The sequence below is a fragment of the Oncorhynchus tshawytscha genome, linkage group LG26, assembly GCF_018296145.1.
Source record: "Oncorhynchus tshawytscha isolate Ot180627B linkage group LG26, Otsh_v2.0, whole genome shotgun sequence".
Taxonomy (NCBI): Eukaryota; Metazoa; Chordata; class Actinopteri; order Salmoniformes; family Salmonidae; genus Oncorhynchus; species Oncorhynchus tshawytscha.
In genome coordinates this window covers 5,193,834-5,209,028 of record NC_056454.1, presented here as the reverse complement: position 1 = coordinate 5,209,028, position 15,195 = coordinate 5,193,834, and the positions used below count along the sequence as shown (strand labels likewise).

Genomic DNA, 15,195 nt, shown 5'->3' with positions numbered 1-15,195 from the left:
TTAATAAAAGCAGCTTAGTCATCCTCTAAAACTAGCTAGAATGAGCCAATCTATAGCTAGCTAACAAAACTACTAACATTGGCTAGCTAGTTAGCTTGATGCAATCATGCAGCCAGCAGCTAACATTAATAAATAAGAATCACTGAATAAATGTCTTTGGCGTGTTGCTGCTACCCAAGGACAAGGGATTTGGAAGTTCCTGAAAAGGTTAGTTAGCCAGTTTGTTAGTCCAGTAATGTTGACACATTATTTTATTTCCACTGCTGGTGATTATGCGTAAATGTTTGGGATGAAAATTCCGCCACAGAGTCATCTACACAGACAATATTAACACATTTGTGTAACTGTAAGATGGATGGCTAATGCAGAAAGAGATAATTTATTAATTCTATCCATACAATAACTTTCACAAATACAGAGACAAGCAGCCATCATGGAGTCTTTTTCGACTAGCTAGTGCATAGTGACACCTACTGATATTAACTGGTAATGAAGGTTTTGTTAGAATAGAGTGTAATATAATGAGTGACACTCAATAAAATCTACTTCATGAAAAGGGGGGTATTATTTTCAATGAACATTGAATAACATGTAGTTGATTTAACGATTGAGTATTTTACAGGCAATCAGTTCCTACATTGAGCGCCAGGGAACCAACTTCTGGTGGGCCAGATGGAGACCAGAACAACACAATTTAATTTCTTTATTTTATTCTGTTTATTTATTTTTATTCTTTATTGAAGAAAAACACATGTACAGTTGTGTCAATGTGGGCATAATTGGGACAGTTTACCATAAGTACAAGATAAATATTAACAAGCAAATGAGAAGAAAAAAATCAATAATAACAAAGGTTGAAGAATAAAATAACATTTCTTTACACTTTTGTTCTGAGTACACTGAGATCTTTGGGACCAAGGACTTTATTTAGTCATTGCTCTCCTGCTACCCCCTGCTATCTCTGGTGTGGGGCTACTGTGCTGTAGATCACATCATCTGGTTCTACTGCATTTATTTGTGTTTTGTTCTTGGTGACCACGGTGCTGTATGTCGCTGCATCATCAGGAAATGGGTGCTGTTCAAGTCACTGAGGCTTGGTTTAGGGCCTGTTGTGCTGGTCCTCTAGTGTGACTCACAGTGCTGTAGGAAATGTCCTGCTCAGGGTCAGCCGGCTGTACTTACCCTAACAACACAAGGTTAGAGGTTTTATAACTTACACATATAAAACATTTTGTTACAAGTCTACTGCCTATCAACAGTGTTAAATGTAACCCTGCCTTGTAATAAAGTCTAGTGTGTATAGTGCTAAATGTAACCCTGCCTTGTTACAAAGTGTACTATGTATAGTGTTAAATGTAACCCTGCCATACACTGTAATCAGATGAACAAATAATAGGTTTTATGACATACAATTTAAATACTTTTCTACATTCAAAACCTATCATTTTTCTTATTTTTCAAAGTCCACTACTTAACATTGTGTATGTATAGAGTGAAATTAGTATTTAAAGGTCCAATGCAGTCATTTTTATCTCAATATCAAATCATTTCTGGATAACAATTAAGGAAGTTCCTTACTGTGATTGTTTTTTAAATGGTCAATAAAAACATGAATTGCTTCTAAACAAAGAGCAATTTCTCATGCAATAATTTTTCTAGGACTGTCTGGGAGTGGTCTGCGGGGAGGGGAAAACATGAAACTAGCTGTTAGTGGCGAGAGGTTTGGAACCATAGAGATCCTAATCCTATGTTTGGAACTCTCTTTCTTATTGTTCTGTTAACTGGTGATGTCACCAGGTAGGTCAAAACTACATCTCACCAAAACAGGTTGAAATTTTAGGCGGTCTTTTCAAACAGCTCTTACACTAAAAGGGCATTATCAGAATTTATTATTTCAACTTCCTATTGTGTAAATATATATAAAAAATACGGAAAATAATGTTTTTGATTGCACTGAGCCTTTAAAGACAGTGTAACCATTCTTTGCATCATGCTCAGCCCTGCAATAATAGTTCACTATACTACCGAGTATGTTTTCCATTGAAGTTGTTTTCTCTGGCTCTTTCAATATCCGATTCAGGAATGGTTTGATCCACCTTAGGCCAGGAGTGTTTCCAATTCACATGACCTGACTAGAAAAACCCCAGCCGTATGCTCATAGCACAGATGAAAAGGGAAGAGATGTCTGGCGATTATGCCTGTTTTACAGTCGGCATTCCATTTCATCCCAAAGATGTTTGATGGGGTTGAGGTCAGGGGCTGTGTGCAGGCAAGTCAAGTTCTTCCACACCATTCTCGACAAACCATTTCTGTATGGACCTCACTTCGTGCACGGGAGCATTGTCATGCTGAAACATGAAAGGGCCTGCCCTTTCCACAAAGTTGGAAGCACAGTATCATCTAAAATGGCATTGCATGCTGTAGCTGTTAAGGCTCTCGTTTGTGGAATGACCGGACCAAGGTGCAGCGTGGTAGGCGTCATTATTTTTATTGATGACACCAAAAGCAAAATAACAACGACAAAAACGAAAGCGCACAGTTGTGTAAGGCAAAAATAAACTATACAGAAAACAAGATCCCACAAAACCCAAAAGGAAAATGACAACCTATATATGATCCCCAATCAGAGACAACGATAGACAGCTGCCTCTGATTGGGAACCATACTCAGCCAAAAACACAAAGAAATAGAAAACATAGATTTTCACACCCTGACCTAACCAAACATAGAGAATAATAAGGATCTCTAAGGTCAAGGCGTGACAGTAGCGTTAATATTTTCCTTCACTGGAACTAAGGGGCCTAGCCCAAACCATGAAAAACAGCCGCAGACTATTATTCCTCCTCCACCAAACTTTACAGTTGCCACTATGCATTGGGGCAGGTAGCGTTCTCCTGGCATCCGCCAAACCCAGATTAGTCTGTTGTACTGCCAGATGGTGAAGTGTGATTCATCACTCCAGAGAAAGCGTTTCCACTGCTCCAGAGTCCAATGGCGGCAAGCTTTACACCACTCCAGACGATGCTTTGCATTGCACATGGCTGCTCGGCCATGGAAACTCATTTTATGAAGCTCCCAATAAACTGTTCTTGTGCTGACATTGCTTCCAGAGGCAGTTTGGAACTTGGTAGTGTGTGTTGCAACCGAGGATAGATGATTTTTACGCGCTACACGCTTCAGCACTCGGCGGTCCCGTTCTGTGAGCTTGTGTGGCCTACCACTTTGAGGCTGAGTCAGTGTTGCTCCTAGAAGCTGAGCAATTGTTGCTCCTAGAAGTTTCCACTTCACAATAACAGCACTTACATATGACTGGGGCAGCTCTAGCAGGGCAGAAATCTGACAAACTGACTTGTTGGAAACGTGGCATCCTATAATGGAAATTGAAAGTCACTGAGCTCTTCAGTAAGGCCATTCTACTGTCAATGTTTGTCTATAGAGATTACATGTCTGTGTGCTCGATTTTGTACACCGTCCGGAATGGGTGTGGCTGAAATAGCCGAACCCACTAATTTGAAGGGGTGTCCACATACTTTTGTGTATATATAGTGTATATGGCTAACATGGCTGTTTTTTAGTATTGTTATACTAACAACAATTCTTCCAATATTGTCCCTCTGATGAGAGGAGATACGTATTTATCAGATTATCTGTGTCTGGTTATGTCTTCAATTTGATTCAAATCAGGTCTGAGGATGCTTGTAAACCCTTGGGTGACTCAGTCTGGAAGGAATGCTAAGTAGGTCTCGTTCCCTTACAGAACCTAGGGTTTGGGGTAAAAACACAGACCTATGATGTGGGTTTATAGCTTTTGGATGCGCCTGGATCCGCATTTCTGATTATTAGGGTCAGAACATGTACGTGGAATGGATTCAGCTGAAAATAAGCATTGTATATGCGTTGAAAGGACCCTACACCCCCTTTATTAACAAATTCTTCAACACCAGCCAACATCCATTGTCATTAAATCTTCTGTCTACTAATATTCATAGGCTGTACAGTTTGAATCTTTTCAAAATAAACAAAGGCTCTAAAATAATTCCACGTTTTAGGTAATATTTCAGGTGGTCTGATGATAAGAATAACATTTGAGTGGAAACATTTGAGCTTCTCTCAGGAGACACTGCAGAATGTAATGAGTAATGATTTCCTCCTATCAGAATGTGTTTTTAAACTCTTTCCCTGGCTCTAGAGATTCAGCAGGATTCTTCCCTAGATGACAAGATACGATACCTTAGTTGAAGCTCAAGGTTCTTCAATGATAAAACTTGCTATGGTTGATACAATTCCCTCTCTTTCTCTCTCTCGCTGAGCTCTACTCAACAGGTGAATGAATACCTGTAATTTTGCTCACCCCCGATTTTGGGGCAGTACACTGTTTCAAAAACCTAAGGGAATACTTAACCTGCTATGGTGAAACTCTCAGGATGAATAAAATGAAGAACAGACAAAACATCTGTTCTTCATTTTATTCAGCCTGAGATTACATTTTTGAAACAGTGTACTGCCCCAAAATCAGGGGTGAGCAAAATGACAAAAATGTTACCTTATTTTGACACAATTGCAAAAAGTGTCACGGTTACATATCATTCCAGGTGTATGGTTGCATTGTGTTTATGCATATATTATTACTATTACAAAGTTGTACGTTCACAAAGGAATATAGCATTCCTTTTCTCTGTATGAAGTTTCTAGTCAGAATCTTCTTTCACTTGACTTTTAACAGTACAGTGGCCCTCACTGCCTCGTTTGTCTCAGATCTCCAAGCCCTCCCCACATCTTACTGTTTTTCTTGGCAGAGTTATGGCAGTGGCCAGTCCTGGGAGATTTGCCGACTTGCACACTCAGCATCGGGGAAGTCCAGGAGGATAATGGCGGCTGACCGACTGTTTTTGGTTGTGCCACAGGATGCCTGCCCTCAAGGGGATCGATGAGAGAAAGAAACAGTTTGGAATCTAGAGAGAGTTTCCACTGTGACTCAGCCCTGCAGATAAATTAAGTGTATTTACAGCTAGGCTGCTCAATGTGAAACCCATTAAGGGTCCAGGCTTTTATGGCTCCTTTGGAAAGACGGCGAGCCAGAGGAATGAATCACCACCAACCGTTGTAGCTTTGGCATGTGTGGTGCTGCTGAGCATAGTGGTGGAGAGCTATCTCCTCCTTTCTTTATTTCTCTCTTTCCCACTCCCACTCAACCACAGACATTACTACCAAGGCAGAAGATCTCTTCCCACAGTCTCAGTTTAACCTCGACACATTCATCATCTGGAGCACAGACTGACACTGACATACCACAAGTGCACGAGGACTTTTACCTTGATGCTGCACGGTATTGCTTAATGGCCTTTTGACGCAATTTCCTTCTGTGCAAAGACATTGCTTCTTTCCACTTCTGAGCCCTAGAGGAGTGTTATGTGGATGCTCCAGCCTCAATCAAAAAGTTGAGGAAAGACACTGTTTGATCGAACCTTAGGTTTGCACAAGTCACGCAACCTTAGAGATCTGCTTCAGTACTGTAAGTTCTTGGCCTATAACTGAAATATCATTGACCCTTACTCTAACAATGTCTACACAGTCTCATGACACTCTATGACTCATCAGGCTGAGCAGAGGGGAACAGACCACTGTGTTGGCATAGCCAGCATACTGCAGAGCCAACAGAGTCAGTTTGATGAGATCTCTCTTATACTCAGTCTAAATGGTTTCAATAAAGAACACATCTGTCACGGTGAACAAAGGGAAAACGACACGTGCAGACAGAAAACTTGAGCACTGAGCATACTTATATTTAGGTGCCATAATTTTTCCTGGTCAGGTCACATGGTCAGGAAAAAATTGGAACCATACTTATACATAAAATAATTCCCTTTCTTCAACTGAATGACTAATGTCATTTCTTTGGTTCAATTTGTGAGAAAGCCCTGTCCTTTCCTAGTCTCAGTCATGTGACATCACACGTTGAGCCACAAGCCTTCAAACACAACATAGTAATGAGGCAAATACAAGTGGTTCACAAACCCAGAAATGTTGTTCCACTGATCAGCGCTCTCTTTACTTGACTTGAGTCTGTTCATGCCAGGTTTGTATCATTACAGGACTTGCCTAGCTACTGCCTCTGTTGATTAACCAATAGGTTGGTAACTACTTAGTAGCCTAGTGTCATTTGTCCCCTACCAACGTTAATCACAGCCTTTACCAAATTACCAAAATGTGGAGCTCTGTGACAGCATGAATACACACCTACCTTTCAAAATAAGGTTAACAGTAGTATAACATGGTTTTAGACATTAATTTATTTAACTAAATGTATGGTTTTAGACAGGGTTCTTTGTGACCCCTGTCACGTTTATTGTTAAATGGAAACCAATACCATGATTTGTGTGGTAAATGGAGTTAATTAATTTGGCAGATGGTGGTATCATAGTGGCAAGGAAAGGGACGTTTTCTTTGGCCCATGCTGAATGCCCTGCAGTACGCCACTTAGTCACTCTTCGTGCCCAAAGGAAAGTCTGACACAGTTGGTGCCAGTATGGCCTGGCCCTCGTTTCTGTTGTACATGGATGGCTGACAACTTAGAAGTTTGCACTGCCAGAGTTCTTCTCTCCCAGGATGAACCACACCTCTTGGAGAAGCTACCTAACTCAGCTGTGGCAGCAGAGGAGAAGGTGTTAAAATCCACACGCCGCTTATCAAGTTCACATAACCGCACTGGGAGCCATGTTAATGTTAAACTGTGTGAGCCCCTCTTAGATATGTGATACGAGGTGACACTTGGAATGTGTGCTGGTTATTTATCACAGCTTAAAGTGTTAATCAATGCAAACAGTGGATTGCAGGTTAATGGGTTGTAATTGTGATGGGGATGGATATGTTGTGATCGTTTTACAAACAAAGAGCATGCCGAGCAAGCACGAAAAACAGAATGGAGCTTGTATCCAGTATGTGTATATGTGTCAGAGTGCATAACGGTTTTTGTGAGTGTTCGTGTATTTGTGCAAGTCTGATTCCATGCCATTAGAATTACACACGTACAGCCAAATACATTTAAACTCCGTTTTTCACAATTCCTGACATTTAATCCGAGTAAATATTCCCTGTCTTAGGTCAGTTAGGATCCCCACTTGATTTTAAGAATGGGAAATGTCAGAATAATAGTAGAGAGAATGATTTATTTCAGCTTTAATTTCAATTAGTATTTGGTAGGATTACCTTTAAATTACCTTTAAATTGTTTAACTTGGGTCAAATGTTTTGGGTAGCCTTCCACAAGCTTCCCACAATAAGTTTGGTTGAATTTTGTCCCATTCCTCCTGAGCTGGTGTAACTGAGTCAGGATTGTGGGCCTCCTTGTTCACACACACTTTTTCAGTTCTGCCCACAACTTTTCTATGGGATTGAGGTCAGGGCTTTGTGATGGCCACTCCAAAACCTTGACTTTGTTGTCCTTAAGCCATTTTGCCACAACTTTGGAAGTATACTAGGGACCATTGTCCATTTGGAATACCCATTTGCGACCAAGCTTTAACTTGATGTCTTGAGACTGATGTCTTGAGATGTTGCTTCAATATATTCACATACTTTTCCCCCTCATGATGCCATCTATTTTGTGAAGTCCACCAGTCCCTCCTGCAGCAAATCAGCCCCACAACATGATGCTGCCACCCCGTGGGCAGTGTCTTTGGGACCATTAGGCGATGTCCTGACAACTGAAATGTGTCTAGAACATTAATATCGACAATATGTTCTGAGAACATGGCAACTATGTTCTGTGTATGTTTGGTGGGGTGTCGATGGAATATTCTCCCAACCTACAGAAAACTGGACACATGACTGTTCTTGCAACGTTCCCGTGAACATTGATATCGTTCTAGATCATTAATATCTTAAATTCTGAGAACATGGTAACCGTGTTCTGGATAAGATGTATTTGACATTAAGGGGACGATCTCTTGGAAACATTCCTTGCACATCTTGGAAACATTCCAAAGATAGCGTTATTAAATGACCTACTGTAATGAAATTCCCTCTTAAGGGAATGTTCTCTAAAGTTATGGGAATGCTTCCCAAAAAATTTATTCACTGTCCCACAAAATCATCCTGTTGTCCCACATTCGGGTAGTCTAAATGTGGTCATCCTAGTCAAAAATTGTAATCAAACATGGGCTTGTCTTGAGAGTCTTGCATGGCCCAATCAAAAAAGCGGTTATCTTTTGATACAGCAAATAATCCCAAAGGGGTTCAAGGAACGTTCAGTCAAAAAGTTGGGACGCTGTTGCTTGTTGATTCGAGTTAGCATGGCGATCAACATTAAAAAGATTGGGGTAGTTAAATGCTTTTCCCTTCCTCCCTGATCCAAATGTCTCATTTGCATATGACTTTAGGAACGTAGTTGTGAAGGGTACAGTCCTGTCTTGGCCATCAAAACTACTGCAGAGGCAGGACATCTGGAGATACCGTGCTGAGTTGGAGAAGGGGGCCAGTGACCCCTTAACAGTACTAAGTCCAAATCCATAAGTCACCTCTTCCTCCACAGTCCCCGGAACAGTTTGAGCTCCTTGGACGTGACTTGTGAATGTTCAGAGTATTCTTTGTAGCCAGCATGAAAGTGCAATACAAAATGTGCAGACTTACAGTGTTTCAAAGGTGAGAGGCTCACTGTAAACTATTTGGACAAGGCCACCATTATCCCTGCCTATGACATGAAAGGGTCAGTGTCACTTTCATACACACAAAGGGATACTTCGGGATTTTGGCAGTTTTTATCTACTTTCCAGGAGTCAGATGAAGTCGTGGATACCACTTTTATGTCTCTGGATTACTAACAAGCATTTGCGCAGTGACTGGAAGTCTATGGGTATCTGCTCATTGCGCTAATGCTAGTTAGCATTAGCTTGCGAAACTACCTCTAACTTCCTTCATACTGGACACAGAGACATAAAAAGTATGGTGTACCAGTCCTACTTAGCGAGACAGGTCAAGACAAGTTGATGTTGTAATGAAGATCAATAATAGACCACAGATAGATACTTTCTCGTCACAATGAACGTGAATTTGATCACTTAGAAGATGAATGCATCAACTTAATGAGTACAGTAGAAGCCAATCATACCACGGCAATTCTATTTTCAACAGTGGAATATAATACTTAAATGGTGCTAGTAGTCCCATCTCAACTTCTTTACTGGTTAGATGATCAATCCCTAAACTCAAGTGACTTCTGTAAGTGCTTTGCTGGACCTTTTCCTACTCCTCTCACAAATTATACAAAATTACCCTATGTTGTGTCAGTATCAGGTGCACACACACATACTGTCAGTACAGGATCTCTCACTCTGTTAAAGATGCACTCTCAAACTTTTGTATAATTTCAGAGAGTCGTTTTGAAAGTGGGCCAAATGAGCCAAAACTATGAGCCAAAACTATGAGCCAAAACTAGCACTACACCATTCATTTGGTGTGATATGAATGTAACAATTTGTATGATATCATACAAATTTTGCACTTTGTGTGATATGTTACAAATCCAATTCATGCAATATGCTAGAATTTGTTGTGCTTAAGATCTTCCTTTTTCGCTTTTGGCCTTTGTCTCTTTCTTGGTCACTCTGACATTTCACAGGCCCCAAGGAACAGTCAGTACTTTACAAGGGCTTTGCTCTCAAACTGAGTCATGTACCAGATTCCCTTCAGCCTTACATTCCAGACCCTGAATTTCCTCTTTTACACAGTCCTGTCCATTTGATTCCCATGTTGAAAAATAGAGTTTCATTGGTTTAATTCCTTCCCTCTGCATTTTCTCCAGTCTTTTCCTCTTTGATTCTATGTTTTGATGTTAGATACACAGCGTGTTGCATAGTTGGTGATTCAAGAGATCAAAAAGAAGAAATTCAATGCTTGAGTTTATTAGAAAGTCTAATTCATTTTTATTTCCCCCGTTCCCAGATGAAACACAAAGTTTAGTAAAACAAAACAAAAAACAGCTTGACAAGTACATTCCATATTCAAAAACTGGAACATGTGTTTGAGGCAGTGGTTCCAGAAGTGCATTGACGTTACATGATGAATTCCTTTTGACGCTGAGAAATTGGTTTAACTCATTATATACACACTGCCAGGTAGGACTTGTGTTAGCATCAGCGTGAACTCTGCAACTAGGAGAGTATTTGGCATGGTGAGGGAAAGTAAATTGGGGGATATATCAAATCAAATGTTATTCATCACATGCTTTGTAAACAACATGTGTAGATCAACAGTGAAATGCTTACTTACTTATATAGTGAAGTAAAATAAACCTATGATGACCCTTTCAAAGTCATTGTGGACCTGTGTGTGTGTGTGTGTGTGTGTGTGTGTGTGTGTGTGTGTGTGTGTGTGTGTGTGTGTGTGTGTGTGTGTGTGTAAATAACGATTTATTGATCATCTCTGTCCCAAGATGGTCATACGCATACATTTTAATTATAAAACCTTATTCTCATGAGTTTATTATTTTATGTTAATAAACATATGGTGTAACTGTTGCAGAATTTTTTACATTACAAACACTGGATGTACTCTGCAACTCCATCAGAGAACTAAAAAACACTATGTAGCACCAGTAGGAAAAATCATGCAGCAAATTGTGTTGCTTTCATTTTGTGAAAAAGACTACTTCAAGATTGTTTTTGATCAAATCCTGTTCATGGAATCCAGTGCAGCCACCTTTCCTTTGGTATAGCTTTTCTTTGGCCATTTGAATTGGTTTTCTTCCGAATCTCAGAAGAGGAATATGTTGACAATGAATCAATGTCCTCCTATGTTCGTATTGCGGCAATGACTCCTTGGTTGACAGGTGCTGTCGGTGAAAAGCAGGAAAGAAGACAAACATGGTTTTAACACAACACCAATTCTCCCTGCATTTTGGAGTTTCCCTTATTTGATCTTGTTCTGAGGGCAGGTCTACCTCGAGGGCAGAATCAAATGTGATTGGTTAACGTTAGTCATGAAATGTGACTGGTTAAGTTTAGACACGTAATCCCAATTGGCTAAGGTTAGGGTTAGGTGTTGGGTTAAGTTTATAAAATAAATGTTATTGGTAAAGGTTAAGGGTTGTGGTAAGATTCGAAAGAGCAACTTTGCATATAGAAACCTTTGTTACGCCCCCATTCTACCACCAACCTACCACCTAGTGAGCCTTTTCTTCTCTTTCCTTTCATTCTCACTCGTCGCTGTGAGTGCCGCTCGGGGTTTGCGAGGCTTTCATCCAACCAATCCCATGCCTTTTGCCCTCGAGGCAGAGCTGCCCTCAGGACAAGATTGAAGGAAAACTCCACTGAGCATTTATTTACACATACAGAATATTTGCAATAGCATGTCTGTCCCTGAGAAATTAGTTTTAGGTGGATTGACAGATGGAACATGGAACAGGTTTTCAGTAAGGCTATTCTACTGCCAATGTTTGTCTATGGAGATTACATGGCTATGTGCTCGATTTTATACACCTGTCAGCAACGGGTATGGCTGAAATAGCCAAATCTACTAATTTGAAGTGGTGTCCACATACTTTTTTATATATAGTGTATATCTAACTACAAGGAGGTGAGTTGATAGCCGACAGTTAGATTACTAGATAAATACACAGAGTATACGAAACATTATGAACACTTTCCTAAAATGGTGTTGCATTTTGTGTGGTGGACCAGTCTTGATACACACGTGAAACTGTTGAGTGTGAAAAACCCAGCAGCGTTGCAGTTCTTGACACAAACAGTTGCACCTGGCACCTACTACCACACCCGGTTCAACGGCACTTAAATCTTTTGTCCTGCCCATTCACCCTCTGAATGGCACACACACACAATCCATTTCTCACTTGTTTCAAGGCTTAAAAATCCTTCTTTAACCTGTCTCCTTCCCTTCATCTATACTGATTGAAGTGGATTTAACAAGTTCTTAATGTTTTGTATACTCAGTGTATACAGACCGATGACTAAATAGATGGACATATCGACAGTTCGACAGACACCAGCAACTAAATATAATTATTGTACAAATAGACAGACTAGATGAATGAATGGAAAAATAGATGGACAGGCAATAGCAGAGACAGACAAAGACACACACAGATATGATGACTAGCTAGACCCACCTGCTTTTCCACAGGTCTTCTCACACTCCTCTTGAGTTTCGAAGCGATTCTGGTTGCCGCCACAGCCTCCGTACCAGAAGCGTGTGCAGCTCTTGCCGAGTGCATCGTAGTGCCACTTGAGAACAAACTTTGCGCATGCGCCTTCCTCTTTGGGGAGCTGACAGATTTCCACTCCTGTCAAGGCCGCTGTGAGGGAGGTGAGAATAGGCAGGCCAATGAATATGTGTCCGACATGGTTCGGAAACCAGGGTTAAGCCGTTTAGCCAAAGCCTATGCATTGTGCACATAGGAAAGCAAGGACACCGCAGAACACTCTGCTCTGAAAAGGTACACTGTTAGGATATAATACAATGGTGTAGCTAAGGACATGTTTTTGCAGGTGTAGTGTGTACAGAACATGCTTCATGCAGTGGGAATGAACATCGAATGACATCCAACGTCAATAAACATGTTGTCAGTTTTTGTTAGTGGAGACATGTTGGAATTCATTTCAGGATAACACAAAACAGGGACATCTGTTATCCATTGACATGACATCTGTTTATGTTGAACATTTGTCCACGTGTTTTTGGGGATGCCTGTATGATCCAATAGTTGATCCAAATGGATATTAATTGTAACATAATAGAGGTGAATATGATATACAACTTGAGAGAAAGCACTCCCTTCTTCAAACTCAAGATCTCGAATATAGTTTACAGTACTACAGATCATAATAAGAACTCTGCTGCCCATTTAGGCCAAGACCTAGGAAAACTAAGTCTGACAGTGAACCACTTAATCAGGCTCATTTTTGCAAAGTTCACTAGTCCAAAACACAATGAACCATGCAAAGAATAGCTCTCTTCATTAATTTGCTCCACGCTTATGACTTGGCCCAGTCTCAGGGAAGACTAAAATATAACTTTCCCTTTCTCCATGCTTGGCTTTTCACTCATTCCATACTTCATTCAGAGGCAATGGAGGGTTTATAGCCAGACACAAAGGGAATCTTTGTTTCCAAAGTGAACACAGACGAGGAAATTGTGTTACGCAATGCATATAACCTGCTACAGTAGAGATTATATATCACTGTTTTCAATGGATCTGGGCAAGAGGACTGAATTTAAATCATGTTTCAGTTGAGAGTCAGAGTTGTCTGCCTGAAACATGTTGGTTAGGAGGAAATGCTTTCATGTTTATGTCAGCTGAACCGCAAAGCATTTGGATGACGCACTCAACAGCGATCAAAGCCGGTCATATGTTCTACAGAGGTAGTTGGAATGGATCAGGCTGTAATGTATTAAGATGAGAGACCACAACTAAATGTGAGGCATGTTTTTTCCACCATAGTCTGAGAATGGTGGTACTTTGTAGCTCAGTTGGTAGAGCATGGTGCTTGTAATGCCAGGGTAGTGGGTTCGATTCCTGGGACTACCCATGTGTAAATTTTATGCACTAACGACTAAGTTGCATTTGATAAAAGTATCTACTAAATGGCATATATGTACAACACATTAGGAATATTGAGTTGTACCCACTTTTGGCCTCAGAACAGCCTCAATTCATCGGGGCATGGACTCTACAAGGTGTCAAAAGCATTCCAAAGGGATGCTGGCCCATGTTGACTCCAATGCATCCCACAGTTGTGTCAAGTTGGCTGGTTGTGGATCTCTACTCCGAGTAGCTCGTTCCATCTCATTCCACAGATGCTCAATTGGATTGAGATCTGGTGACTGGGAAGGCCACTGCAGTAATCTGAAGTCACTGTCATTTTCGTGGAACCATTCCTGGACAATCCTAGCGTTGTGGAATGGGGCATTATCCTGCTGAACAAAAATCTATTTGTAGATGGATACACTGCTTCCGTGAAAGGATGCACCTGGCAATGATGTTCAGATATCCTATGGCATTCAAACGTTGCTCCACTTTTATCAAGGGGCCCAATGTGTGCCATGGAAACATACCCAACACCCTCACACCACCAGCCTGCAATGTTGACATGCGGAATGATGGATGCATGTACTCATGTGGTTTTCTCCATAGCCTAGTCCTCCCATCAGCATGAAACAGCAGGAACTGGGATTCATCAGACCAGGCAATGTTTTTACAAACCTCCATGTCCAGTGTTTTCGATCCACTGCAACTGCAATTCCTTGTTTTTTGCTGAAAAAAGTGGAACTATGTAAGGTCGTGGGCTGCCATACCGCTTTTGTGTAAAGATATTATTTTATGGGTACCATAAATTATTATTATGATATTATTTCTTTGGGCACCAATGTTGTACTGGACTGTCAGTTGACCAACTGTAGCCGGTCTGTTGCTTTGTCAGCCTCTTTTTTTCCTCTTTCATCAATTACCCTCTTTGACTACTGGCCTGCCATTAGCTGGGTGTCCTTTGGGTGGAGGACCATTCTTGATAGCAGATGGGAAACTGTTGAACGTGAAAATTGGCAACTCAAAAATGTCCACCAGAGCTGTTGCCGGGTAATGTATTTTTAATTTCTCTACTATAAGCCACCTCCAACATAATTTTAGAGAATTTGGCAGTACGTCCAACTGGCCTCACAACCACAGACCATGTGTAACCACGCCAGTCCAGGACCTCCACATCCAGCTTTTTCACCTGTAGAATGTTTGAGACCAGCCACCTGGACAGCTGATGAAACTGTGGCTTTGCATAGCCAAAGAATTTCTGCACAAACTGTCAGAAACCATCATATGCATGCTTATAGTCCTCACTAGGGTCTTGACCTGATTGCAGTTCAGCATTGTAACCATCTTCAGTGGGCATATGCTCATCTTCGATGGCCACTGGCATGCTGGAGAAGTGTGTTCTTCACAGATGAATCCCGGTTTCAACTGTACCGAGCAGATGGCAGATGTGGGCGAGTGATGTGGGCGAGTGATTTGTGCCCCACGGTGGTGATGGAGTTATGGTATGGGCAATGAACACAATTGCATTTTTTCAATTGCAATTTGAATGCACAGAGCATACTGTGACGAGATCCTGAGAACCATTGTCGTACCATTCATCCACTGCCATCACCTTATGTTTCAGCATGATAATGCACAGCCCCATGTCGCAAGGATCTG

General features: G+C 41.0%; 1 protein-coding gene across 4 annotated transcripts in view; it reads right to left on the bottom strand.

Moving 5' to 3' along the window:
• Positions 1 to 9,882: 9,882 nt before the first annotated feature.
• Positions 9,883 to 15,195, bottom strand: part of LOC112225082 (collagen alpha-3(VI) chain) — a 94,495-nt gene continuing 89,182 nt past the window's right edge. For all 4 annotated transcript variants that reach the window (XM_024388697.2, XM_024388696.2, XM_024388701.2 and 1 more), the window contains 3 exons: positions 12,121 to 12,306; positions 11,155 to 11,271; positions 9,883 to 10,827 (listed from right to left, as the gene is read on the bottom strand). In XM_024388697.2, the coding sequence (XP_024244465.1) occupies positions 10,787 to 10,827; positions 11,155 to 11,271; positions 12,121 to 12,306 (344 nt within the window). In that variant the 3' untranslated portion in view covers positions 9,883 to 10,786. The remainder of the gene's footprint in view (positions 10,828 to 11,154; positions 11,272 to 12,120; positions 12,307 to 15,195) is intronic.